Source organism: Fusarium fujikuroi, chromosome FFUJ_chr01 (genome assembly GCF_900079805.1).
Source record: "Fusarium fujikuroi IMI 58289 draft genome, chromosome FFUJ_chr01".
Lineage (NCBI taxonomy): Eukaryota > Fungi > Ascomycota > Sordariomycetes > Hypocreales > Nectriaceae > Fusarium > Fusarium fujikuroi.
The window spans coordinates 4,239,328-4,265,866 of record NC_036622.1 but is presented as its reverse complement, the minus strand read 5'-3'; the positions used below and the strand labels follow the sequence as shown (position 1 = coordinate 4,265,866).

Genomic DNA, 26,539 nt, shown 5'->3' with positions numbered 1-26,539 from the left:
ATTTCTCTCACTCTCCCAACCTGACTTGTTGCAGTATGCGCGCTGTTGGGATCGAAGCATCATGATTCCAAGCCGAGGTCTTGCGACGGCGGCACTTTTCGCAGCCCGCCGGCCCATCATATCATCGAGATCCCTCGGATGTGGCTTCGCAGCAGCTTCTCTTCGACAACGGCTCGGCCAAAATGCGATAAACCGATCTGTTAGTCGTGTGTGGGAGAGCACAGTCGTCAACCCCGAGGGTGCGGTTCCCTCAATTGCACCTGAAGAAGGTGCTGACAAAAGCGGCCATATCACTACACAATCCAATGAAGCCATTCTCTTTTTCGATAGTGAGTCTCCTTATAGACGAACCATCGCCTGCTTGTCAGCTAACATGGAGACCAGATATCTTTCCTCTCAAACTCAGCAGCGTTCTCATGCGTCCTTGGAAGTCGGACAACGACGTATCGGATCTACTCAGGCGCTTCGAATCATCCTCTTTAGGGATTCTAGACCCAATTCGCCTTGTGAAGACAGCCATTCCAGAAGACTTACCAATAAAAGTGACCGAGATCTTACCACGGCTCAAGGATGGAGGTGCATATGTCAAATTCATGCATGACTCCAACATAGACCCTGCCGAAATTGAAGGTACAGTTTGCCCTGTTGGAACTCACCTTACGCCTTTACTAACCCACTTCATCTATCAGCTCAATTAGCAAGTCGACTGAAAGAAAAGCCCACAAAACCTTGGTTCTCCATCTTCCGCCCTGTCAACGCTCGTCTCGTACAGGGCACGCCATGGCTAGAAGACCTGTATAGATACCCAACCAGCTTCATCAAAATCGAATTTGTTCCCCCAACTCCCGGCATCACCCCTGAAGAGCTCCCCGAAGAGACGTTGTACTCTTTGTTCCGCAAATATGGAAAAATCGCAGATATTATACCACAGCCAACCGACTCAAAGGTCATGCCACGGTATGCCCATGTCATGTTTCCCGTAACAAGAGACGCAATTATGGCTCGCAACTGTATGCATGGGTTCATTGTCAACGAGGTCTTGGGAGGTGGCAAGAATGGAACTAAGCTCCGCCTGTCCTTCGAGAAACGCGTCAAGGCTCATAGTATTTGGAATTGGTTGACAAACCATCCGCGTATTGTGATACCCGTTTTTGCTGCTCTGGTAGCTGGTCTTTCGGTTCTGATTTTCGACCCTATCCGGGAATTCTTCATCAAGCTCCACATTCAGCACTCTCTAGAGTTCAAGGACTCTCGAATCTACAAATGGTTCAAGAAACAGTCTGGCAACTTTGGCTTATCAACCAAACCCAAGGGAGATGGTCTCGAGGAAGTCTGGAATCACCGACGAGACGCGATCGACAAAGTGCAAGGCTGGCTTGATGAAACATCTGACACATTCATCGTTGTTACTGGACCAAAGGGCTCGGGAAAGGTTGAGATGGTCATGGATCAAGCTTTGGAAGGTCGAAAGAACGTGCTCAAGATCGACTGCAGACGCATTGTCGAGGCCAGGGGCGAGGCGGGCACTATCAAACGTCTTGCTACAGCCGTTGGCTATCGTCCCGTATTCTCGTGGGCCAACAGCATGAGCAGTATGATCGATCTTGCTGTTCAGAGCACAACGGGAGTCAAGGCTGGCTTCTCGGAAACTCTCGAGTCTCAGTTGACTAAGATCATGCAGACCACTACCGGCGCCCTCAAAGATGTCGCTGTTGGCTCGCGTAACAAGAAAGATACCGACTACAAGCTGTCTGAGGATGCTTGGCTGGAAGCTCATCCTGAGCGTAGACCTGTTGTCGTCATTGATAATTTCCTCCACAAGGGCGAGGAAAACAGCATCATCTACGACAAGATAGCTGAGTGGGCAGCGACTGTCGTGCAAAACAACGTCGCCCATGTTATTTTCCTTACTACTGACTCGGCCTACTCGAAACCCCTGGATAAAGCACTGCCCGACCGACTCTTCCGTACTGTTTCCCTTGGTGATTTAGCCCCCGAAGTTGCAAAGAACTTTGTTCTTAGCCGGCTCAAGGATCAACTCGCCGCTGATGAGAAAGCACGAAAGGAGCAAGGAGATGAAGAAACTGAAAAGTCACCTATCCCACACCCAAACATATTTGAGCTTGATCAGTGTATCGACACTCTTGGTGGCCGTCTCACAGATCTGGAGTTCCTCGCCCGGCGCCTACGAACCGGGCAGTCTCCCAAACAAGCTATGGAAGAGATCGTTTCTGAGACAGCTACTGACATTGTTCGTATCTACCTTCTTGGTAAGTCTTCAGAGATTGAAGACAAGAAATTCTCTTCTCAACAAGCTTGGCATCTTATCAAGTCGCTTGCTCAAACCCCCAACCTACGTTATAACGAAGTCACACTCTCTGCGCCATTCTCGTCTGCAGCACCTGTGGCTGCGTCAAATGCCGATGCCGCCATTGATAGCCTCGTCAGCGCCGAGCTAATCGCGGTTAAGACGCACCAGGGCCGACCCATGACAATCACGGCTAGCAAGCCTCTGCACCAAGCTGCCTTTTCGGTCCTTCTACAGGACCGTGTCCTCAGAGCCAGGATGGACTATGATGTTATCAACGATTCGTCCAAGGCCGAAGCTCGCTCAATCGAGAAGGTTGAAAACGAATTGGCTCTTCTGGGCAGCTTGCCTCGTCAGACAGCAGAGACAGCAGGGCGTATTAACTTCTTGCTCCACAAGTTGGAGGACAGCCAAGCCAAGATCACTAAATGGGATAAGGAAATGACCACTTTGAAGAAGCTTCTTAGCGAGGAGTTTTAATCACGGGTTGCATACTCTGGAAAGGATTGCTTTGATCTATAATGTCTCCTCTCTGATTATTGTCATACTATATCAGAATAGGGATATCTGAGATTTATTGAAGTCTAGAAGAATTTTCCAAGACCCAGAAAGGTGTTATGAACAATACTTATCATCCCATAGTAGATCAGCAGTGGTGTCATGGTTCAGATATGGTCGCAAGAATCTTGCAGTAAAATTGAAATTTCATCTGTCATGAATGGTATACAACTGGAAAAGCCCCTAATCGAACATAAATCATGAAGCCAGTCAACGAACGGGCGTCTCCTCCAAGGTAAATCCGACATAATGAATCCCCATATTCATGCTTTTTCTTCCAAGGATGCTCCCAACTAAACATTTGCTTAAAAAAAAAGTACACTCGTCGCCTTATCATGATCAAACAAAGTGACAATAGTTCGCCATTGACGTCCCACAGCCTTCACTATATTAATTAGTCCTAAGCCATCATGGACATTTGTGATTGATCGGGCTCTGTTGGCTGAGCTGATATTTCACAACCTTGAGTGAAGAATATGCGAGAATCTGTATCGTAGTCGTTTGTTATGCTGTAGTAGTTTCCTAATTGACAGTTAGTCACTCGGCCTTTGGGGGAAAGGGGGGGGAGGGGGGCCAAGCTGACATACCTCTTGGAACAAACCACATGCCTCCAGCGCTGAGTCGGAATGAAGCCTCGTTCACAGTGACAAGCACCTTTCCAGTATGCACAAAGAAGACCATGTGCATCTTTCGCGAATTCTTTGGCCTCTTTTCAGAGCCAGCAGGTAGATCAACAACACCCGCACCCATGAAAGGGGTGGTGAGTGTCTTGGCCATGCGGAAAGATACATTTTGCACAACACGGGTCTGAATAGCTTCACCTGATATAGCGACCCGATCCTCCATAACCTCAACTGGTTCTTCGTCTCCAGGAGGATTCGTCTCGTGCTCAGGCTCCCACAAGATGACCTCAGCGTTGACAACACCAGGATTCAGCTCCCACTCTTCAGGCTCGACCACTTCAACTTCTCGCACAGGCTTGGATTTCGGCCTTCCACGAGCTTTTGTCCTAGGCTTTGCAGGCGGTTCTTCTTGAGGCGCGCGGATGATTTCTTTGATAGTTGACAACACGAAGCGATCACGGCCGGAGACATCCTTAAATTCCTCCTCCTCTTGAACCACCCTGTCGCCTGCCCACCAATTTAGTGGTTTGAATGAGTGTCTCCCAGATCTTGTCGTCTTAACTTCGTCGGGGTTATGACGAACAGATACCAGGCCTCGCTTCTTGGGCATCGGAGGTCTATGTTGAATTGCTGCAATTGATGTGTCCCCAACATCACCTGCGGTCTGTGCTTTAGGTTTCCGTCCAGGTCTCCCCCTGGGTTTTGGCTCGACTGCTGGCGCTGACTTGGCTGGTTTTGAGGGTTTCGAGGCTTCGGTTCGCGGTTTCTTGACTTGTCTGGGGGATTCATCAGGTTCAGGTTCGGGATCTGAGGCTTCGTTATCAGGCTCTTCATGCTCCTCGGCCTCTTCTGGTTCCTCTGGCGCTGGTCGTTTCCGTGATTCGGGAGCGGCTGACTTCTTAGGTTGAACAGCGGTCTTCGGTTTCCGTCCCCTTCGGCCCTTCCCTAGCTCTTGGATCTCTTGAGGCTCTTCTTCGACTGGCTCCTCCTCCGCGGGCTCCTCTTCGACTGGTTTGACCTTCGCTGGCCTTCCTCGCTTCCCTGGCTTCTTGGGTTCTGGTTCTGCACGTTGTGACTTGTCTTTGGCTGATGCTTTGGTCTTAACAGGCTCCGGCTCTGGCTCTGGCTCCGACTCCTGTTCTGAATCGTGCTCTGAAGAGTGTCTAGTTAGGTCGTCAACCAATTCGAGAGACTTATCGAGAAGGTCCATGTCGTCCCCAACGTCGCCGGCTTCACTGGCTTCAGGTGCATCTTCCGTTTCATCAGCGTCCTCCTCCTCCTCATGAGTGCCGCCGTTGACTCCATTCGCCGTAGCTTTCCCGCGCAAAGAGGGCTTTGCCCCAAAATCGATTTTCCGGGTCACAGTAGCGTCGCGATCGTCGGAAAAGGCTGGGCGGGTAGGCGAGGAGAGATGTTCGAGGTTCGGATTTCGTCGAGGGGAAGACATCAATGTAGTCTTGACGGGCGACCGACTTCGAGGGATGGGATACTGCCTATTTTCCCTAAGTACAGTCTGAGGTCCCGGCCCAGGAACTAGAATGGTGTCAGTCAATGCATCTTACGGTTGTAGGCCTTTGCGATCGCACTTGTTTCTATATCCATATCTTCACTGCCGGCTTCGTCCTCATCGTCTCCGCTCTCATATTGGTCGTTATTTGGCGCTTCATCCTCGTCATCATATCTTTGGTCGGATCCGGTTTCTTTTTCTGGAGAAGAAAGAAGGTCGTCCAAAGGTTGCATGCCATATTCGTCGCGATTACCCGTGTCTATTAACTCGACACCAGTTTTGCTACAAGGACAATTAGACCCTACACAATACAGGGAACGATAGAATTTTGCGCTTCAAACGCGCAATATGGACCTACCGACCACGCTCGCCAAGCTTGTAAATGGCTTGCGGTTCAGCAACTTCGCTGCGCCTTGCGCCTCGAGGTGCCATTTTTTTTTTCTCCTAAATTTATGCTGCGTCTTCTAGTTCTTCTTGTGAAAAGAAATCTCTTATAGCGGCGTCAAAACGTATGGGTGCGATACGGCGAGAATTGGAAACAAAGACGCGACGGGTGACGCGGTTGTGAATGTTGTTTGGTGGTGGCTTTTAAGCGGCGCGCCCAAGTAATTGGAATCGAGTGGTCCTCGCCTGGAGCTGGGGGGGTGTTAGAGGGTCACAGTTGATTTGACCAGTGAAATCTGACATGAGCACAGTGGGCTCGAGTATGCTTTTGCATGATACCTAGGCCCTAACTTGCTCGGTCCTTTAACTGTATGCGAAGTTCGTAATGAGGAAAGAGCTGTGCTGTGGATAAATTATTCAATTTTCATTTATCTATACTCAATCGGAAGCTCAGCCAATCTGTTATGTTCATAATAAGTGACTGACTTGATAACTTACTAGTATTACTTTCAGTTTGCCGACGCTGCATGTGGCTTGACTTATAGTGGCGCTGTAATGGATAGGTACCTTAGTGCATGCAATGGCTTGTTTACTTGTTCTCAATGGATCAACGACAACATCAGATGACATGACTCCAAGAAAATCAAATACAATTATAGATTACTAGAATTAGGCTAAGCCAATCGTATATCTCCCATGACTTACAACATGGAGCTTGCTATGCCTGCCTTTAGGCTGGTTGTGGTAGTCAAGTGCCTGTACCTAGGCATAGGTCAACGGCACTATATAAAATATGGGGCCTGGGTGCTTAACGCGTCTAGACGCGTCTCCTGGAACTCTTACCACCAACTTTCTCTTTACTTCAACTTCCATGACAACCAGAGGCATCAAAACGATCAATTGACAAATCTGTTCCCAAAACTCAACTTACAACATAATAAGCTATACATTTCATCTCATAATGACGGATTCACCAGCTGAAGAAGTCCCCGAGACAGTCACCCGCTCCTCAACAACTTATATCCCACCCTCAGTCCATGGCGAAGCCCTTCTCTCAGGCTCATCATTCAACCACTTCTCCGCCGTTCCCTCCTCTCTACTCCCCAGCGACCCTTCCGACCCCTCCTCAGCAACTCCATGTTGCCTCGGTGTCGACGAAGCCGGACGTGGCCCTGTTCTCGGCCCCATGGTTTACGGCGTCTTCTTCCTCCCTATAGATCTCTCTGATTCTCTACTTCGCGAGAAGCATCACTTTGACGATTCAAAGGTCCTCACACCCGCTGTTCGTTCAGATCTTATGCGCACACTTTGCACACCTGGCTCGGATCTTCACGACTCTTGTGGCTGGGCAACAGCTTCACTATCGGCTAGAGACATCGGCGCGAACATGTACCGACCTACAAATGCCTACAACCTCAATGCACAAGCTATGGACGCCACGGTCGATCTTATAAAGGCTGTGTATGCGCTTGGCGTAAACATCCAGGAGATTTACGTCGATACAATTGGCCAACCAGCGGCATATCAAGCAAAGCTGCAGCGCGTGTTTCCCACGGCCAAAATTACGGTTGCCAAGAAGGCCGATAGTTTGTACGCCTGCGTCAGTGCTGCATCGGTATGCGCAAAGGTCACTCGTGATGCCGCGCTCGAAGTTCTTTTTGAAGCGAGGGCAGACGAAGACGAGAAAGACGGTGAGGGCATGGCATGGGGCTCAGGTTATCCATCTGACGGACGCTGCGTTGGTTGGATGAAGGGCAACATGCATCCTGTGTTCGGATGGGGGCCCGAGTGTCGATTCAGCTGGGGGACAGCAAAAGACATGCTTGAGGCCAAGGGAAATGGTGTCAAGGTTGAGTGGCCACTTGAGGATGACGGTGAGACGAGTAGGCTCACTGATTACTTCACCTCAGGGGACAAGGATAAGGAGTCATCGGAGTTGGGTAATTGGTTTGGTACACCGGCTGGCTTGGAAGCATTCTAGATACCCCTATAACCTACTTGGGAACGAATTTATTGAAACAGTCAAATTTTGGATATCACCTGGGCGTGAATCGAACATATTCTCCTTTTATTTTTACAGTAGACATTATATCCTGTTCGCTAATCATACTCGACAAGGCCCAGCGCCACTGCTCAGACTCATACACAACCCCTATGCATTAAATTTCGTCAATGTCATCCTTCTCCGTGGAAGTCGTGTTGGCCTTCTTGCCCCGGCTATCCAAAGTATCCATGCTAATGTTATCGCTGTCCTCACGCGCAGGCATGCCAACAGCCTGACGCGCTGTATCGGAGTTGGCAATAAAGTCGCGGAGCTGCTGCTTCGCAATTTCGACACCCTGTGTCATAGCAGCATTGCCCATTGAGAGCATAGGACCGAGGAGGTTAAGCGTGTACGCAACATATGTACCTCCGGCGATGACCAGGATAAGGAGGCAAAGGAAGGGGTTTCGCAGAACTGAAACGCCGTTTGTTAGTAAAAGCACAAAGGCCAATCATAGGCGGATTAAACTTACCAGTCAATATCTCGTTCCAGCCAAGAGCAAGGAGTAAACCATAAAAGTACCAAGGAACCTGAGCAACACCACCAATAGCACCTCGCTTAGCTTCGACATAAACTCCATCGGCAGTCTTCTTGAATCGTACAACAAGGTCCTGGCGCTTGCCCTCGCTGAGCACCGTCATCTCCTCCTCGAGGCTCTTGCCATCCTCTTCGTCGATACCTCCAATCGGTGTGAGGTCCTCCTCATCACTAGCCTGGACACCGTTGGGCTGAGGTCCAACGAAGCCTGGTAAGTCAGGGGGGCCATATGTTTCCGACAGTCGGAATCTCGAGAGAAGAGGAACAAGGGTGAGAGTAGACTCTCGCGCCTTGGTGTAAATACCCTCAATATCGTCACTAGGACGCCATATCCTGGGTACACCAGCCTCGTCGTATCTGAACTTATCTTCAAAGTTCTCTCGAAGCTTCAGCAGAATATTGCCCTCCATAACCTCTTCCTCGATCTTTTCTCGAAGGGCGTTCCAGCTCTTTCGGCGCAATCGCCATGTGCCGATCTCAACCTCTTCCTGAGTAGCGTCGAAGCTCTTAGCTCGCTCGGCAAATCGAACCTCGGCTTCCTTGACAATGCCCGTGAAAACTTTCCATACTCTGTCCCAGAGATCCTTCTCGGAGTCAGGCTTCTCGCCGGTTTCGGGGGCGCCACCGCCGGCTCGGCCGCTGCCCAACTTGTTGAACTCGAGACCAACAGCATCGCCAAGCCGAGATCTGACCCAGCGCTCGACACGGGTCGCAAGTCGTCGCATTTCTTCTTTTCGTAGTTTAGCGCTCTCTTCGTCAAGCTCCTTCTCAAAGAGCTTGAGCTGCGATTCGAAGTTAGTCCATGGGACCCCTTCAATGAGTAAGCTCTGAGCCTCAACACCAAAGATATCCAGTGTCTTTCGCTTTTCGTTGGCAACAATTTCGGCAAATTCGTAGCTACCACCAGCCTTCTGCCCAGCCTTCACCTTGTTGGCAACAGCCTCGCCGAAAGCAGTGACACCGGCTTTGTGGGCGGCGGCCAGTTGGCCCTGGTAGAGTGCCTTCAGGCGAGTATCAATCTTGCCCTCGAGCTCGTGTCGCTTGCGGGCGTAGACCCCCTTATGGTATCGGCTTGCCTGCACCTCGAAGGCCTTGATGCACTTCTGGCGAGCATCGTTACCAGCCAGGCCAAGGTCGGGCAGAACGGTTGGGACACCGAGCTTGGAAGCTTCGCTCTGCTTCTCTTCAAGGGGCGTGACTACGACGTCAAAGTCAATCAGAACTTCTCGAGAAATCTCGTCGCAACGGAACTGAGCCAGAAGCTCCTGTTGGGTAGGCAGGTCCAGGTCCTTGTTGTTCACAATCTGGTCCCAAATGCCCTCAGCGTAAACGGAGAAACCATCGGCAGGAATTCGTCGGTGATACTCGGGAAGGAAGAGACCACCCTCGAGCTCTTGGTCACCGTGCAGACCAGGTTTGCCGTGTCGATGTCCAGCGGTAAACCGCGACCCAAGCTTCTGGACCTCCCCGGTGAACTTATCAGCCTGAAGGATCTTGTGAGGCAGGGCAGCAAAGCCAAAGTCGAAGTAGTCCTCGATACGCGAACCCTCGAGCCCCTGAGGCTTAGAGATGGACGACCAAATCTTAGTCAGGTCCTGAATTAGGGTGGTTCGGAGGTTGCCCAGGGGTGTAGTGCCAAGATGATCGCGAATGACGAAGAAGAGTAGAGATCTGGGGGTCGACCTAGCTAGAGTTAGTAACAGCGCAAGCAATGGGTTACCGTAGAGCTTGGCTTACTGCTTGTCCTTGAGGAACAGCTGCAGGTTGACCTCGAAAACGGTCTTGAGAAGTCCCATATTCGCGCCCTGATACAAACCAACCTGATGCTCCCAGATGTTGACGATCAAGACCTCGCTGGTGGCCAGCGCAAAGAGGGCACTTTTGCGCTCAAAGTCCTGGTCCTCACCGCGCTCTCGACCATCGGTACCCTCAACATCCATGACAAGGATGTTGTCAGACATCTTTGTGCCTGCGCTCGTCTCGCGCTTGTTCTTGGACATCCAAATACCCTTGGTGGTCTGTCGACGCTCGGTTTCTGACATGACGGAAAAGTCGGTGCCAAAGAGGTTGTTCAGGAGGGTCGACTTTCCGGTCGACTGGGAGCCGAAGACGGAGATAAGATGGTAATTGAAGCCAGAGGCAGCAACATCGGTAACGTTGAGATACTCATTGAGGTGGGTGCTGTAGTGTAGTAGGGTTAGTTAGTTCTGGAGACATCATGAGTGACAAAGTGGCGGGGAACAACTCGACAGCTGTACAGTACATACTTGAACTCCTTGTCCTCGTCGATAACCTGGACGCCGTGCTCATAGCTTCCAGCCCCCGGCGCCTCGCCGACGGCAGAGAAATGGCCGTTCATGGTATGCGATTGGTATATATCAAGGAGAAATGTAGTAGACGTGAGTGGGTGCAGGTAGAGGTGGTTTATTCGAGAGCTAGGGCGTGCATCCGTGGATAAAGTACGGGTGGCGACCCTCGATATGATGAACTTATGTTATCGTGAGAATATATGCTGAAGGAAGTCTCCCTTGTTTTAATTTGTAGAGGGAGAAAAGGGTCAGAAACAGGATCGAGAGTTGTTGGGGCAAATAACTAGAGCAGTCGGACGACCAAAAAGTTGTGACCACCTGGACAGAGACAAGGAAGGACAGGATAGATCCTTGTGACGACGAATGATGGGGTTGTGAGGTACGTACTAAATTGCTGGAACGAACCTCTTCTACCCTGGGATTCGACGGTCCGAAGGCGGATTAGCAGTCGAGGTCCCACTGAAGCACCTCCCTATCACTCCTCATATGCAGGTGCTCTAAGGTAATTAGCTATATGGATACCCCTGCCACATGTTTATTTCTGTGATTCGGTGTTAAAAAAGCGGTCACATTGTACTGCAGCGGCTGCCCTAGGACACGCACCGCAAGACATGTCATCAGCTGCGTTCTGCTACTAACAAGAACTTACTACTGCTTACTCATGGTAGAGACTGGTTCTATACCTACGTAGCGGGTGCTGGCGGGATCGGTCCGGGTGCCACAACGGACGGATCAAGTTATGAAGCTTGAATGATGTTGCCCTCGGCCAATCAGAGGCGTCTCGCTTGAAGGATGTACATATGTAACACCCCGCCGAGGGGCATCGAGGGGAAGTTGATAATGATATGAGGTTGAACAGCTATAACCTCAGATATTGCAACTTTGAACCTCCAAAACATCAGGTCTGAAGGAAGAAAAATGTTGGTCAAAGAGTCTCACGTCGATGTCCCGACCTCTGCCAATGGCAAGGAGGGTACTATGCGTATGTCCAGCTCAACTCTCACGATATGCGACATGAGAAGCTTACCTACTTACACTCGTGACCAGGCATCTTTGTCTTTCATCCCACTATTCCTGGATATCCTAATGCGCAAGTCTCCTGAATCCTCTCGCTCTGCATCATTCTGACCTTCGTTCAGACGCTTCCCTGGTGTGAGTCTCTTCAGCGAGATCTACCAAGGTAAGTCCTCACATCATACTCACATCAATATCACAGCAAGCTCACTCTACTTCTCCAGTCACTGGCCCTGTTGCCCGTTTCGCCCGTCAGATCGCTGGTCAAGGCTACATCGTCGCTGCACCTTCATCTTACCATGACTTCACTGGCCCTGAGCCTCTCAAGTACGACGCCGAGGACACTGATCGTGGCAACAAGTTCAAGATCGAAAAGGTATTCACTGGACAGCCAGCACTGTTAACTTGCACTTACGATAACTAACTGTGATAGACCCTCGAGTCCTATGATGCCGACTCATACGCCACCGTCGATTACCTCCTCTCACTTCCCACCTGCACAGGTCGTATTGGAGCTACAGGCATGTGTCTAGGTGGTCATCTGGCCGTTCGCGCTGCTGTAAGTCTTTCACCAAGCATTTTCTCTTCATATTAATCAACAGCTCGACACAGCTCGACCCTCGCATCTCTGCTTGCGTTGCCTACTTCGCAACTGATATTCACTCCCGTACACTCGGCCCTTATGATGCGCCCAACACTTCATCAACCGCTCCTCCCAACAGCAACCACACCATCGATCTCTTCAACAAGTTCAAGGGAGAGGTTGCCATGATCTTTGGTGTAAAGGACACTCATGTCCCTGATGCTGGTCGCGATCTAATCCGTGCCAAGCTTCGCGAAGCTGGTGTCCCTACCAGCTTCTATGAGTTTGCGTGGGCTCAGCACGCCTTCATCCGTGACGAGCTAAGCAAGGGACGTTATGATCCTGCCATCACCAAGGTCTGCTTCGAGGTTTTGCTGGAACTCTTCGGTCGTGTTCTCAAGACTGACTTGGGGGCAAAGGACGGTGATGTCCCACCTCCGGAGCACGTTTGCTAAGTCAGCAGCCTCCAGAGACGCAAAGTTCCTCGAAATAACAATTATCCTCAAAATACTTGATTGAAGTGTAATAATAGTCTAAATTCTTTACTTCGTGAATATTGAGAGCTGCTGGTCTGCAGTCCCTGGCTGGGTTTCATAAACCGATACATCCGCACTCTTTTATACGGACGACCCAATCTGATTTCTAAGAAAGGAGATGACTGTTCTAGTCTCTCAAGTAACCCGAATACCAACATAGAAAAATTCAGTTCCGTCCCAAATAACCTCCCCAATATTACTATTTTCAGTACACACTGATCAGCCGTTACGGTTCGTCTGTCTCACTTCCAGGTCCACTAGCGCTGGGGAGCGGGTGGTTGTCCTTGAGGAGGCGGTCCCTGAGGCGGTCCCTGACCGGGCCTTTGCAGGGGGTGGGCGACATTATACTGGTTGCTGGAGCCGGCATATGGCTGGTAGCCTTGAGAACCTTGAGATGGGCCGGCAGAGAGATTAGAATGGTAAGGCGTTGGGCCCATGCCAGCCTCAGCCTCTTCGTCGAAGGGGCCACGGTGAGGGCTGCGAGGGCTTGCTTGCGTCAACGTGATGCTAGCACGAGGGGCCGTCTCAAGAGAAAGTGAGGGGATAGCCTCACCCGCCTTGCGGCGACCCCGAGTGCTCTCACGCTTGAGATCAGTCCGCAAATGCTCGATGTCGCGGTTGCGGTTGACTTCATCATCGTGAGAGCCTAGGGTGTGGTTGTCACTATTATCCCAGACACCGAGGCCGGCGGCAGGGGGGCGCGAGTTGAAGCCCTCAGCGGCCTGGGCCTGGCTCTCTTCAGTGTTCTCCTGCTTCGAGGTTGGGACCATGCGAGCTTCATCAGTAGCCTTAGCAGCCTCCTCGCGGCTGTTCTTGGCAAACTCATCGGTAACAGTAACAGAGTAAGAGGGGTTTGTAGGTCCACCAAGAGGCTCACCGCCACCACCAGGAGCAATGAGAGGCACCTTCTTCAGAGCCAGGGCAAGTGCACACATGAACTTAGAACGGCGGCTGGCGCGGACGGAATCGTTGTGCCAGTTGGACTTGTGAGCGATGGTGACATAGAGCAGAAGCTTGTCGAGGTTACCGACACCGCCAACGCTAATGCTAAGATCAGGCTGGAAGTCACGAGCGTTCTCGGGTTGACGGACAAACTTCTCCATCTCGATGCGGAGAAGTTCAATGTCCTCGAATGAGGTATCGAAAGAAACGTTGACTTCGACGGTTTCGTGCATGGCCTTGCTACGAGAGATATTCTCGATCCAGATGTTGTTGAGCTGAATGTTGGGCACTTGGACTGTTTGCATGGTGTCCAGTCGGTGGAAAACCGAGTAGAGGAGGGAGATCTTGTTGACAACCATCCTGGTGCCACTGATATCGACACGATCACCGACATCGTAGGGGTGCTTGACGAAAAGGAAGATGCAAGAACCGAGGAATTCCTGGGCAGTAACCGCGAAGATGAAAGACAGAGAAAGCAGGGTAGTTCCGGCAGTGGTGAGAGTGGTAATGAAGCTACTCTGGAAGAAAGCAACTGTGGGGATTGTCAGTGAATTCAAACACACTTCTGAGGTGAGACTTACGGAAAACGAAAATAACGACCAGCAGGACGACGACGAGAAGAATCTTATCAAAAGCCTGAAGAGCTTGACCAATATCCTTCATACCTTCGGCGATTGCCTTTCTCTCCGTACCGATTTCGACAACCTTTCGGACCATCTCATCGAGACTAATATCACCATTGTCATCACCGTCGATCATATAGAATGATTCCTCAGCTTCTTCCTTGTAAGCGGGTCCAAGAACCTCCTGGAAGTCATCCAGAACAAGTGAGTTGTGACCCTCGACAACGTAAGACATCCATATACGTCGACCCATTGCCTCAGATGACTTAGTCTTCTCAAGAGCTTCGATGACGATGGAGTGAGCGGAGTTGGGGTTGAAAACTTGTCGGCCAGCGATCTCAGAGGCAAGGTTGCCGAAAACGGAGGTAACCTTGTCTCCGATCTTGCCAACCTCTCCAATGAGCTTCATGGGGGTGGCAGAGCCGTTGCGCTTGTGTCCCTTCTTACCACGGAGCATCACCTCAATGCTATCATTAATGATGGCATCCTCATCAGCGAATTCGTGACAATGGAGAGGGAAGAGGGTTCGAGATGCATCGAACAGAAGCCCGAGCAAGTGAACTTCACGCTTAGACTCCCTGATACGGTTGGCAAACGATCGCTGATGGTAGGAGATACCGATCAGCTGGACAATCGCTTTTTCACCAAGGAAGACAGCTGAAGAAACGAAAAGAGCACCCAGGACACGGCCCATAGTGCGGACCCATGGGACGTAGTTCTTGCCTCTATCTTCCTCCATCCAGAGGTTCTTGAAAGTGACATAAGAAGCCAAGGCCCAGAAGAAGAAGGAGAAGGGAAGGATGAGATTTCCGAGGACAGTTGCGTACTTGCGAGTACCCTTGCTGACGACGCCAGTAAAGAACATGAAGAGCGAGGGTAGGAACCAAGCAACAACCTTTGCGATCCAGCATGAGAGCCACATGATGAGAACCCAGAGGAAGATTTTGAAGAGCGGAGGGCCATCATCGCCAGCCCTGTCACCATCTCCGTTCCATTTGCCGACAGGAATGCCATCCTTCTTGCCAATGGCGGCGAGGACAATTAGGGGAATGGCCAAGAGAAGACCGACGGGGACGACGTATACAAGGTACCTGGTGACAACAGAGAAGCCGATGATTTTGTAGTAGAGTCTGCCCATTGGGTTCAATGTGGTTTCCTCTCCTCCGGTACCGCTACGAGAGAGGCCATCGCCCATTCTCCTTCGACGGCCGCGGTGACCTTGACCGGTGAGTTTTTCGTCCTCGGTAGGAGAGTTGCTATCCATGGTAGAGGGTTGAGGCATGTCGGCCTTCCTCATACCACTCCGGGCAGAGGCATTGCTCTTGACCGGCGTGAGCTGAATACCGTCGCCCATTTCGTTATTGCTGTTGGTGCCACCAAGGGGAACGAAGCCTGTGTGAGAGTGACGCGAATTGCGGGGAGACAAAGAAACGTGGCGATTAACCATTCTCGTGTGTAGTTATATATCAGACTCCAACCAGGGAGTTGAAAGGGCGGGAGTATTCGATATGGTGGCCCGAATACTTCGAGTCAAGAGGCGATCGACCTGTTGGCGTGAGTCGAGGCCGATGATGAAACCGATAGGCGTTTGAAGATTGGAGGTCGGGCAGTGCTAGCAGGATATGAGACGGTGGTAGGATATCAAATCCTTAGCCGCAATGATCTGCTTGCGCTCGAAGGGTGTCTAGGAGTTAGGTGGGAATGGGGGTGATGATCTGTTTGCTGAAGACTTGCTCCAAGCTAGATATGCCAATGTTGTATGCCGATGATGTAGTAGATTCAAGGAAATAAATGCAGGCAAAACGCTACGACGATCCCATGTGTTTCTCCTCCTCTTTTTTTGCAGGTATAGGACAAAGAGCGAAGGTGATCTGCAGTCTTCTCCAGCGAAGACGAACAGGAACAAGTTGGTGGTTATTTGTGCCACCTGAGGTGAGATGAGGAAGCGAGAGAGAGAGAGAGAGAGATCAAACCTAGGAGCTAGGAAACAAAACAGAAGATGGGAAGCTTTCAAAAGAAGGGCAAGCCTAGGCCGGGGTGGGAGGGCCGTGGTTATAATAGGGACTGGAACGAGAGTCGGTGGAGAAATGATGAAGAGGAAGAAGAGAGAGAAAGGGAACGACTAGGTACTAGAAAGAGAGGTTGAAGTCAATCATTGACGAACGAGGTTTCGGGGATCATGGATTGGGTGGGTGTTCCTTGTTCCTTCCCTGTCGGACTTGGCTCTTGCTCAAGCTCATGTGAGTGCGAGATAGTTACAAGTTACACTGTGACATCCACTATCATGGTGTGCTTTTCCTTTTTTCCTCATGTGCTAGGTACTAGGCTAGGCCAGGTTTTGTTGCTATTTGAGGTTTGTCCGCCTTGCCATCCAAGCACAATCCTAGAAATACCAAGCCGGGACTCAGGTACCGTCAGCAACGAAAGGGGTCCCCGATTGTTTTTTTTTTTCCTTCCCACTCACGGGCGGGTCATGGCTCTGGAGAACCTAAACTTAGGGGCCGTGAATCCACCAGCAGCGCGTCTTCAGTCATGGCGAAAAGCCAGCCACCCACTCAAGTTTTTCTCTCCAGGTAAGGTATGGACCAAGTCCAATTGGGTCCTGGGTCATTAGGGCCCTCAGGGCTCCCCTCTCGCTGGATCATGAGCCCTACCAGCTGAAAAAGGATCCGCGACAGGGTCCCCAGACACTGGGCACCTCTGCAAGTTTTTTGCTCTTTCACTTTTTTCCCTTTCATCTGCTGTATGCCGGGCTTCAGGGGCACCCGAACCCCCCAAATGTCCGCGTTTATCCAGTAATATTTCAGAACGGCAGCGGTTCTCAACGCCGGGCCAGGGGGAGGCGCCGCCCCCCGGCAGCCACAAACAACCATTGACAGGCTGGTCTCAGATACCCCTTTGTTTCACGTCTCCAAATCGGGCTGGGGTGCTACGCGGCCGAAAACTCAACACAGTACAGTGCAGCCTTTTGTTATGACAAGAAATATGTAGGATTCAACCAAGGATGAGACGTGGGCTTGTACGAACGTGATTTTTGGTAGGCAAATGCATGACATTTCTCAGCTTTGACAATCAAAGTCTGTGTATGTCTCGGTTTGCACGTCTAAAACACCCGACCACCAACAGGCCATCCATCTACAACACTGCAAGAAGAATATCTTTACCACGAACAGAAGACACACACCCAAGCAAGGGAAGAAACATAACAAAGACTGGGGACCAGAGGCGATTGTCGATACGAGAGATCAGTCAATCATCGATGCAAAGCACCAAAAGTTAGCATCTAACCGTATCTTCTCCATATTTATTCCACTCAGCACTGTCCACCAAGAAAGCTTCAAGCTCTCGAGGTGTCCCTCCGTGGCAAAGATTTACACCAGAGATCTCAAGGGGTCCTTATACCGATCCCACATCGGGAGCTGACGTTTTGACGCCAGCAACTGCCACAGTGAAACACGGTACGGTTTCTCCCTGATCTGTGATAGTTTGAATGTTGTTGAAAGAGTCGGCATGCTGCACATGGCGAGAATCATTACGAAAAGTTCTTATTCGATGTTCGACTTACAAAGGGTCGATGGCGGCTCAACAAGTTGTAGGCTAGCGGCTAGCCTCTCGTGCTTTCAACGGCTGAGTTTCCTTTTTGTGTTACTGATTCCCGACTAGCACACCTTTGGATAATTGACGCGCAATTAAGACATTGAAGACAAGACGAAACCAACCACTTTTCTTTTCGCCATTCCCGGGAATTCTAGCGTCTACGCTACCAGAAAATGAGGGTGTTGATCAACTTGAAAGCCGCCAACTGCCGCATTGTCTTGGCCGTTGGTATCTTCGGACGAAGTTTGTGTAGTCTGATCAAAGATCCTGACGTTGATATTGAAGAGAATGCTGAAGATGCTGTCTATGATGCTGTCTATGGATATCTCATTCTGGCCATTTCATCTTCTAACTACTCCATGATGCATCTTCGGCTCACAGCCACCATACCAAGACTTTATTTCCTGCTCCAAACCCCTCTCATCTTGCCACTGGTTCAGAAGAACAAAGCGAACCATGATATTTACCCCTGCAGGCACGAAGTGACCTCAAAGTCATGCTATCCCGCATTAGCCTGTGTCAACGTGTCAGAATAAGGGTGACGGCAAGGGAAAAAACGCTCGCTAGTTAGTCCACGCCTTGACCTCCATCCACTGTGATGGAAGTCAAAGTCAAAATTTCAATTTCAAAAGAATCGAGACCGTGAACTATTTTTTCCTTTTTCTTTTTTTGGGTTTCATCGTGGATCAATATGGCAGAGTTTGCGGATATATGAAACGAGTTGAGGAAACGCTCTTATCGATTATGTCCCCCTATTTCTTCGCAAGGCGACATTAAATTCGGTTCATCTCCCGGTGCCAAGAATGTGTCTTTGCTATAAGCTGATGGAGTGTAACCCTACCTACGCTGACACTGGCACTGGGAGTTGGGACGACGTCGAAACTGGAACTTGGGAGGACCGACAGTTTGGGTCACCACTCGGCTTATTCCACCAACCGCATTTACTCTACCAGTATTACTTTTTCAACTTCAACTTGGTCCTATAATACTTTGCTATTATCATCTTGAACGATCATTCTCACAGTTGCTAATCTGCTGGACCCTTCATGTCTCACTCCTCTCCCACAGTGCCCATCCACCTTCGACAACGCAATGTCGATCCCATTATTCACGAGGAATCCACGTAGGTCGATCAGCAGTCTCCGCTTCAACCAGCAACAACAAGAAAATGCAACGTGATCTGATCGATCAAACATCCCCGGAAAAGCTTGGCCGTGCTCTTGCTCTACTGTAGAAACGCCCAAAGACTTCTCACTCCCCCAGTTCGTATCGTCGGGGCATCGTAAACGAGAAGAAGCTGCACAGTATGTGCGTCACTCACTAAGCGCGCGCAAACATCATGACGTTGAATGAATGGGAACTTGTATGTACGGAGAGACAGTGTGTCTCCTCGGTTTACAGTAGACGCCCGTGTCGGCCTCGGCATTATAGTCTCACTTCCTAATTCAGTTCTGTCACTGAGCATCAACGCCTTTTGGGCATTTATCTCCTTCCAACCCATCCGAATGTTGATCAAGTGGAGATGGTGATCATCTCCCGAGGCCCCGAATGAGAATGACGGAATTCCCACCTTGGGCCAAGACAGGTCCAGTTGAGAAGCCCGCTTCACTTTCCGCTATCACGACGTCACTCACATTGAACTAAAGAGCTCGGCGAACTTCAGCGTCAGGTTTTGGTGAATAACGTAACCGTCAGAGACGTAAATTGCACAGACGATGCGGACTATTATCATATGTACAGTAACTAGTCTTCTCCTGACGTCACTTGACTATAAACTAATACACTCGTTTCTCCTCTTTCGTGGGGTATTCATCTCCCTTAGTTAAAGACAAGGCCCAATTCCATTTCGCTTGCTACTTTCTCGTGCAGGGTATCATAAAGAGTACAGTACAGAACAAACTCTCCAAATCAATCAAGTCTCCCATAAACAAACGCCAAATGTCATGATATCACAATCTCCACCATCAACCTCATCGTGTCGTCTGGACTCCTGACGTAAGTCCAATTGTATCCTTCAACTCAACCTTTGCCTTGTCGTTCTCATAGCCGAAGTCACTGCTGTGATTATCCTCGGGTTCGCCAACTGTGTCAAACTGATACAGAGGCTCCAGTCTTGCTTCTCGTTGGAACAAGATCCATCGTCTGATCCACCAGGGAAGCACTTTCGTAACTTGATATCTCACAAAGACACGAGTGGGTACTGCAAAGATGTAGTCCAGCTCCTCGAGTGTCCGCTGTTTTGTTTCTGGTAGCAGCAGGAAGATCATAACCAGCGCGACGATGTTGAACCCTGCATACATGCCAAAAGCACCAATGGCGTGCAATCTAGCCAACATCAGTGGGAAAGTAATAGACAATACTGCCGCCCAGAAAAGGCAGGTTGCCACAGCCCACGACATGCCCACCTCACGATGCGACAGAGGAAATACTTCAGCTGAGTAGGTGAAAGGCACAGGTCCTTCGCCAGGTGAGTAAAAGGCAGCGAAAAGATAGACGAAAAACGCAACCAAAGCCATATGAGCTCCGCCTGTGCCTGGGATCAAAGTACATAGACCTGCTGCAAGTAGTGTCCATGCCATCTGAGGAAAGGTAAACAGTAGCAGAGATCGTCGACCAAAGGTGTCTATCGTCCATATTGCAGGCCAGGCAAAGACAAAGTTAACCAGCCCAAAACCCATCGATGCCAGCAGAGCTTGGTTATCGTCAGCACCTGCATCTCGGAACACACTTGTCGAGTAGAACGCGATAATATTGATCCCACACATCTGTTGGGCAATCATGACGACGAATGAGGCCACAGTAGCACGGCGCACGCGAGGAATAGTGAAAAGCTCGATGAAACGCTTGGCATAGTGTGCCTCGCCAATAAAGTCCAGCTCGACCTCGAGTTGCGCATGGATGTAGTATAAGTCGCGAGCGGCCTGGATCGGGTGGTTTCGTAGTCGTAATAGGGATTTCATCGCATCTTGGTAACGGTTCTTCTTCATGTACCAACGAGGCGATTCTGGGCAGAAGTAAATCAAGCACATCAAGGGTACAGCTGGGATGAACGCCGATCCTAGTTGGAACCTCCATGCGTTATGGCCGATTTTCGTAACAGCGACATTCGCACACGTTCCTAGGAAGATACCGAAAGCCGTCCACATCTGCCAACTCATGACAAAGGCTCCTCGAATCGGGGCAGGTGAGTTTTCCGCGGCAAAGATGGGGACTGTCTCACATGTCAGCTACGGGGTCCCAGCGACGTGCTGCTTGCCTTGTGGTCCGGAGACGTAGAAACTCACCTGTTGAAGCCTTGGTACCCATTCCAATGCCAAGTAATACGCGACACGCAAAAAGCTGTCTCCAGGTGTTACAGAAAGCGCTTCCAATAACAGGCCAGAGACAAAAGTTGGCCGAGAAGAATATCGTGCCGCGACGACCCCAACGGGAATTTAGGGGATCCGAAAGCCAACAACCAAAGAGAGCTGTTCCGATGTAAGGGGCAGAGTTGACGAGACCGACGAGGAGCTTGTCGTGTATACTTTCACTGCCGATACTGAAAGCATAGGGAAACTCCAAATTCGCGCCATTCGAACCGGTTTGATCCCATCCTTGTACGGCTGCGCCGATGGAGCATGTCGCAACGGTCAAGTACAGAACAAAGGGGACTCGCCACTTGTGGAGGATTTCGTCTCTGAGAGCTTGTATCTCTGTGTCGTCGAGCTTTTCGTCTCCATCGATATCCTCATAGCCAGTAGGGTCCTGCGCAACTAGAGCGCCCTTGCGAATGAGGGGGCGGTACTGCTCTAGTTCCTTTTTTCGACAGAAGTCATCAACATCAGCTAGAAGTCTTGCTCGTGGAAGACCCCAGAGAGGATTCTTGATTCTTGGGTCATGTTAGTCATGAAGGATTGAGCGGGCGTGCCGAGGTTTAGTGAGCGTACTTGGCTTCAATGTTTGCATGAAGGTTGACATAGGCTTCTGAAGGACGCCGTGCATGTTCTATCATGGAACTGGAAGGATATTCATTGGTGGTCCTTGACAGACTGAGAGTACTGATCAGCATATGGATCGGCAATGGGTCAGCAAGGGTAGAATATACCGTTCTATGTCGTCTCCGCCGCGATTCGGCGCCATCTTGTGTTATAAAAAGCCAGTGACTGGTAAAGTGAGAGTGAGTGACTGAGGGTGGCGGGTTGAGAGTAAGATGGGTTTGGTCGGAGAGACGGGCGATTGCCCGATTGAGAAAAGACTACACCAATGATGTTGATTGTGGTGAGAAGGTCGTGGGTGAGTTGGTCAAAGATAAGGCGAGGCGTAGATATCACAGAGACAGTCGAGCTGAGCCGAGTTGATTGATGAGCCGTGTCAAACGTTTCTAGCGGGTGTCGTCGGTCGATCGCTTCAAGATGTGGGGTTGGAAGCTGGGGAGATAAGAACAATGAGGCACAGTCAACGCCAAAGCCGAGGAAAAGAGAGTGATCGATGACTGTTTAGTTGTCGCAACGATTGGGAGATGTTAGACGTGAGATGAGGATTAATAATATGTAAGAATCGATCGAGCAGTTGACTTGGAATGAGTTGTCGTGAGTTTGGTTAAAGAGTTTGGAGGAGGCAAAGTTGATGAGTTGAGTCGAAGGATCCAGGCCGTTGGTTTGATTAGCCTAGTTGAGTCGAGTCGAGGCGGGCGAGTCTGGGGTGAGACGACGAGACTTGGTCCGGGCACTACCTTAGTAAAGTTAGTGGACGTAGCACTGGACCTAGGACTATAATGGCAGCTTCTTGAATAGACCTAGTGATGGGGATAATGCACTAAGAGTGATGGTACTCGTCTGTATTACATTGAATTTCAAGTTCACACAGGAAAAGACAACAGATTTACGAGAAAGACGCTGCGCTTTATTCGGGCTTTGACCGGCCGGTGACCCAAGGACAAGGACAAGAACAAGGTCAAGATGGGGGAAGACAGGGTAAAGGACAAGGGTCTTGACTTCGGTTCGTTATTTGCAGGGATTATCTATCAGCTTCAATACTTGTCTTTGGGGCATGACAATTGGCAATTCTTTATATTAATACTGACTTGCCAAGGTACGTGTATTTTCAAGTCAATGTCATCGTCCTCTCTTCTTCCTGTGGAGAGCGTGATTGCCCCATGTCTACCTCATCAGATAAAGATTGCATGCACATCTTTGTCTTCATATCTTACTTAAACCAAGGGACATACCGAGCTCAGTTGGTCTGTCTTTTATCTCATTTTGTTTCACTTCCTGTGACCATTTCAACGCCGAATTGACATCCAAGAACAAAGAGACGCTGATAACTCAAAGTCAACATGTACAATATAAACTCCTATTCTGGCCCAGTGCCTTGAAAGAGCATCTTTAGACAAGGGGACCTTGTCTCGGTTCCGTTGTCACAGTCCAAACTGTCTGACATCCCTCCATCCTTTCAGCCTCTGTGCCGCCTCTCTGCAACCCTCCTTAACATGCCGAACTTTTGTTCCGAGAGACAAGTCAGAGTCAAATAGCATGTTGTTGTAACCGACACATGTAATCACAAGGTACCATTCATGTCTCATGATCAAACCCAAAATGACAACTTAAAAGTTACGAGTGTGGTTTCTCATGATCCAAGACAATGGAGATCAAGGATCTTGTAATTTCCCGGGCGAACTGTCTCTAGCAGTCAATGATCTGCGCAATCACACATCTCGAATCCTCCGGATGCAAGAGATGTAGACAATATCACCCGGTTCTGTCGTGAAGGATTCCTCGGGCCTTGGGAACAGCATGGATCTACATCGCATTGCTTATTCGGTTAACCGTTTGGCTTACCCGTTCTTATGTACACACTCCGAACCGGCTCCGACTAAAGTGTAACGTTTGAGGGTTACACGTAATGCTACATGTTGTCCAACGGTGTGCTATCATTGTTCATTGTTTCTAGTCTCTTGATTTGAACAACACCGTTGAGTGAAACGATTTTTTCGTCTAAAGTCCCCAATTACCCCAAAATTTCAGAGAATGACCTCATTTGCTGCTCTCTCGGGCTGCTTGGCTTCTTCTTCAGCTCAAGGCAGCAGAATTCCCTGCATCGTGAGTGGACGTCCCCAGGGTAGCCTCATCTCCACCAACACCACAGACTCTTATCTAGATACCCCTTCTCTCTCGCGTTTTCCCCAGAGAATCCCAGCTCATCGGCCCTAACTATGATATCCAATATGCCCTTGTGCGATCCCCAGATTCCCCGTGGTTTTTGAGATCCCTCCGCTCGTAAATCTGTCCAATCGTGAGATCGCAACATCAACTATCCACACCTACCAGAAAGGCTCTCACATGGTAGGAAATACCACTATAGGAGTATAACTAATGCAATAGCTATCGTGTAGCATGCTTACACATTCTCGGAGTCGCCGATGTGATTTCCTCGCCTTTATCTCAATTCGGATGGTGAGCCCCCGAAAGATCCGAATATTATCTACCAAACAAGGCTCTCGTAAGTGTTTAGTGACACCATCTTACATTATGTGTGCCCGGAATGCACAGAACTGCACTGTATCGAGGTTCACATTCACCGCTGTTTGGAACACGATCACGATTTCCAAGGTAACCACGTATTATTCTCAGTAAACAAGTGCCCAATATAAGCGACCATATACAAATATGCGCCAGTTCGCAAAGTATCAACCAAAAGAAGCAACACCATATCTGCCAAAGAAACAACCTAATAACTCCGCTCAACTATGCACGCCATTGCAAACCTCGACAGTACCCCACAAAGCATCATTTCTTAGGCACACCCCTTAGAATATCCGTCACCTTCATCCTCAGATCCATAAACGTCTTATCCTTCTTATCCAACTCTTCAAGCAGCTTCTCATACTTGGCCTGCCACTCATCCGCAGATAACTTGGATGCTGATTCCGTAGACATGGCTTCGGGACTCGGCTCTTTAGAGTCGTCAAGCATCTCCACCGGTACAGCAATTTCCATCTGATACTGGCCCCTGAGATGACCTAGGCCGTATATCCATTCACAGCTATACTTCATCGCACCGTCCTGCACGCCAATGCGTTTGAGTTTCGTCGTCCCGGCTAGGAGGTACCCGCCTCCTGTCATGGCAGCTAGGTTGATCAAAAACATGTCCGGTGATGCTGCCTTTCTGTACAAGTCTTCAAGAACCGAGTTGACGATCGCCATCGCTTCGGTCGTTGAGCATGTATGTGTTGGATTCCCTTCAGCATCGAGCCAATTTGCCCCAAAGAGACTGCGCATCATATAACCGATAACCTCATCGACGTTGGTACGTTCTTCAAGCCTCTCAAAATACAGCCTAGGAACGTCCTTTTGTTGTGCCATTGTATCCTCAGCCTGATGCTGTCGTGACATAGTCACTTCGTTCGTAGCTCTTGCAAAGTTCGATGATGTTCCGACGTACGTATGCGGAGGAGGAGCCTGGGTTTCACCGGGGCCGTTGATGACCACGACTGGGGGAGGAGTTGCAAGTCTTACACTGCCTGATGGTCTTTCGGGGACTTGTAAAGATATACTCGGGCGAGAAGGCCTCGGTGGAGCAGGGGTAGGATGCGGCTGTGATGTTATAGAGGGGATCGAGAAACTATTCTCTGATTGTCCACTGTCTACCCCGGGAGCTGAGACCGGCGGAGTACAAATGGGGGCTACGGGTTCCTCAGGGGCTGCTGTGGTGGTCGTGGTAGAAAATGGAGGCAGAGAAGCATCTATAGGAGTTCTGTTCATCGGTGGCCGTCCTCGTGGTTTGGCACCACCGTTGGAGACTCCCGGTCTCCAGGCAGAAGACACATTCTTGGGCCCTCTTCGCTGCGTCGTAAGTCTCGGCTTGGACGGTGTAACAGCAGACTGTGGCTCAAGAGCATCGTCCCAGAAAGATTTCCTCGAGTTCGGTGTAATAGCAGACTGCGGCCAGCGAAATAGAGGCGTCTGCTGAGAGGTATCACTCGGAGTCCACGGTGCAGCGCTTAGCCTCGTGGGATCTGCTGACAATGGCATTAACATGGGACCGCTTACGGCCTCAACAGCTGATGACGGTGCGAGGTGAGATCTCTGAGCGGGAGAAGTGGCTGTGTCATCGTCGACGGGACGCTTTCTGCCTCTCTTTGGCCGTATGTGTGGGAAAAGAGCCCTCAGAGCCATGTCATCCTCGAGGGCCACACCATCGCGGATAGGCTGGCTCGTAGGGTTACTGTCAGTAGGGATCCTTGTCCAGTAATCATTCGGAATGTCCATCAGATACTCGAAAAAAGCCTTGACGTGCATGGAATTCATCCACTTCTAGACCAGTCTTTAGTGGGTAAACCTTGAGTTTGGGTGGCCCTACATCACATACCTTTAGTCTCACGCCATACTGTGCAACTTTCTGGGCACTCTCCTCCTTGTTTGGGTCTGGGGGCTCAACACCGAGCTTTGTAGTCAATTCTGTCCATGTCCGGATCTCGCTGTTGTAAAACTTGCGGACGAGCTCATAGATGGCGAATGTGCTGAAGGACTTGCCGCCGCTGCGAGGGGGGTTACGGAATGCCTCTCTCAGACTTGTCGTGTCTGTAGAGAGCGGCACTGCCGGATTGCAAAAGAGAATAAAGTCAACGTAAGCATCCTCTACCGTGTTCTCGGAAACGCTACGGTCCGGGAGACCCGGGCGCGTGGTCGGAGGCGCAGCGGATCCGGCCCCCGATGCGCCGGGCTGAGGTGGAGGCTGAGTCTGGGCCGGACTCGGAGCCGGAGGAGAAGGAGAGGGCCCGGTTGCGTTGTTGACAGAGGCAGGTGACGGCATTTCGAGTTCATCTCTTCAGGTTTTTTCTTGGCCGTGAGTTATTTTAGCACGTCACTTCTTTTTACATAGTCGATCTTGCTGTTTCGTGTTTCGTCTCATGTGAGAATTGGGGGTAAACAGAGACAGACAAGAGTGAGCTCGAAGGATGAGATTTGAGACATGAACTGGCTGATCCAACGGGGCA

The 26,539-nt window shown here is 50.2% G+C and overlaps 9 protein-coding genes; 4 read left to right on the top strand and 5 right to left on the bottom strand.

Annotated features, from left to right (window-relative positions):
• Nucleotides 1-61: 61 nt before the first annotated feature.
• FFUJ_00778 (related to mitochondrial rRNA processing protein PRP12) lies at nt 62-2,788 on the top strand (the record flags this gene model as incomplete). XM_023571274.1 has 3 exons in its annotated part: nt 62-329; nt 385-630; nt 690-2,788. 3 exons carry the CDS (start codon nt 62-64, stop codon nt 2,786-2,788), a joined length of 2,613 nt encoding a protein of 870 aa, XP_023424733.1.
• Nucleotides 2,789-3,266: 478 nt separating this feature from the next.
• On the bottom strand, nt 3,267-5,428 carry FFUJ_00779 (related to centromere associated protein; the record flags this gene model as incomplete). XM_023571263.1 has 4 exons in its annotated part: nt 3,267-3,388; nt 3,454-5,022; nt 5,052-5,278; nt 5,355-5,428. The coding sequence occupies 4 exons, from the start codon at nt 5,426-5,428 to the stop codon at nt 3,267-3,269; spliced, it is 1,992 nt and encodes a 663-aa protein (XP_023424732.1).
• Nucleotides 5,429-6,341: 913 nt separating this feature from the next.
• Nucleotides 6,342-7,361, top strand: FFUJ_00780 (probable 35 kDa ribonuclease H; the record flags this gene model as incomplete). Its single annotated transcript, XM_023571252.1, has 1 exon — nt 6,342-7,361. One exon carries the CDS (start codon nt 6,342-6,344, stop codon nt 7,359-7,361), a length of 1,020 nt encoding a protein of 339 aa, XP_023424731.1.
• A 178-nt stretch (nt 7,362-7,539) lies between these two features.
• Nucleotides 7,540-10,320, bottom strand: FFUJ_00781 (related to E.histolytica surface lectin; the record flags this gene model as incomplete). XM_023571241.1 has 4 exons in its annotated part: nt 7,540-7,838; nt 7,897-9,644; nt 9,699-10,142; nt 10,229-10,320. The coding sequence occupies 4 exons, from the start codon at nt 10,318-10,320 to the stop codon at nt 7,540-7,542; spliced, it is 2,583 nt and encodes an 860-aa protein (XP_023424730.1).
• An 868-nt stretch (nt 10,321-11,188) lies between these two features.
• Nucleotides 11,189-12,322, top strand: FFUJ_00782 (probable dienelactone hydrolase family protein; the record flags this gene model as incomplete). XM_023571230.1 has 5 exons in its annotated part: nt 11,189-11,325; nt 11,410-11,450; nt 11,509-11,660; nt 11,718-11,843; nt 11,897-12,322. 5 exons carry the CDS (start codon nt 11,189-11,191, stop codon nt 12,320-12,322), a joined length of 882 nt encoding a protein of 293 aa, XP_023424729.1.
• Nucleotides 12,323-12,660: 338 nt separating this feature from the next.
• FFUJ_00783 (uncharacterized protein) lies at nt 12,661-15,415 on the bottom strand (the record flags this gene model as incomplete). XM_023571219.1 has 2 exons in its annotated part: nt 12,661-13,877; nt 13,927-15,415. 2 exons carry the CDS (start codon nt 15,413-15,415, stop codon nt 12,661-12,663), a joined length of 2,706 nt encoding a protein of 901 aa, XP_023424728.1.
• A 2,323-nt stretch (nt 15,416-17,738) lies between these two features.
• Nucleotides 17,739-18,101, top strand: FFUJ_00784 (uncharacterized protein; the record flags this gene model as incomplete). The annotated part of the gene is made up of 1 exon (XM_023571208.1): nt 17,739-18,101. One exon carries the CDS (start codon nt 17,739-17,741, stop codon nt 18,099-18,101), a length of 363 nt encoding a protein of 120 aa, XP_023424727.1.
• Nucleotides 18,102-19,535: 1,434 nt separating this feature from the next.
• Nucleotides 19,536-21,684, bottom strand: FFUJ_00785 (related to sorbitol transporter; the record flags this gene model as incomplete). XM_023571197.1 has 4 exons in its annotated part: nt 19,536-20,776; nt 20,850-21,433; nt 21,492-21,593; nt 21,650-21,684. 4 exons carry the CDS (start codon nt 21,682-21,684, stop codon nt 19,536-19,538), a joined length of 1,962 nt encoding a protein of 653 aa, XP_023424726.1.
• A 2,645-nt stretch (nt 21,685-24,329) lies between these two features.
• On the bottom strand, nt 24,330-26,355 carry FFUJ_00786 (related to ars binding protein 2; the record flags this gene model as incomplete). XM_023571185.1 has 2 exons in its annotated part: nt 24,330-25,856; nt 25,912-26,355. The coding sequence occupies 2 exons, from the start codon at nt 26,353-26,355 to the stop codon at nt 24,330-24,332; spliced, it is 1,971 nt and encodes a 656-aa protein (XP_023424725.1).
• Nucleotides 26,356-26,539: the final 184 nt, after the last annotated feature.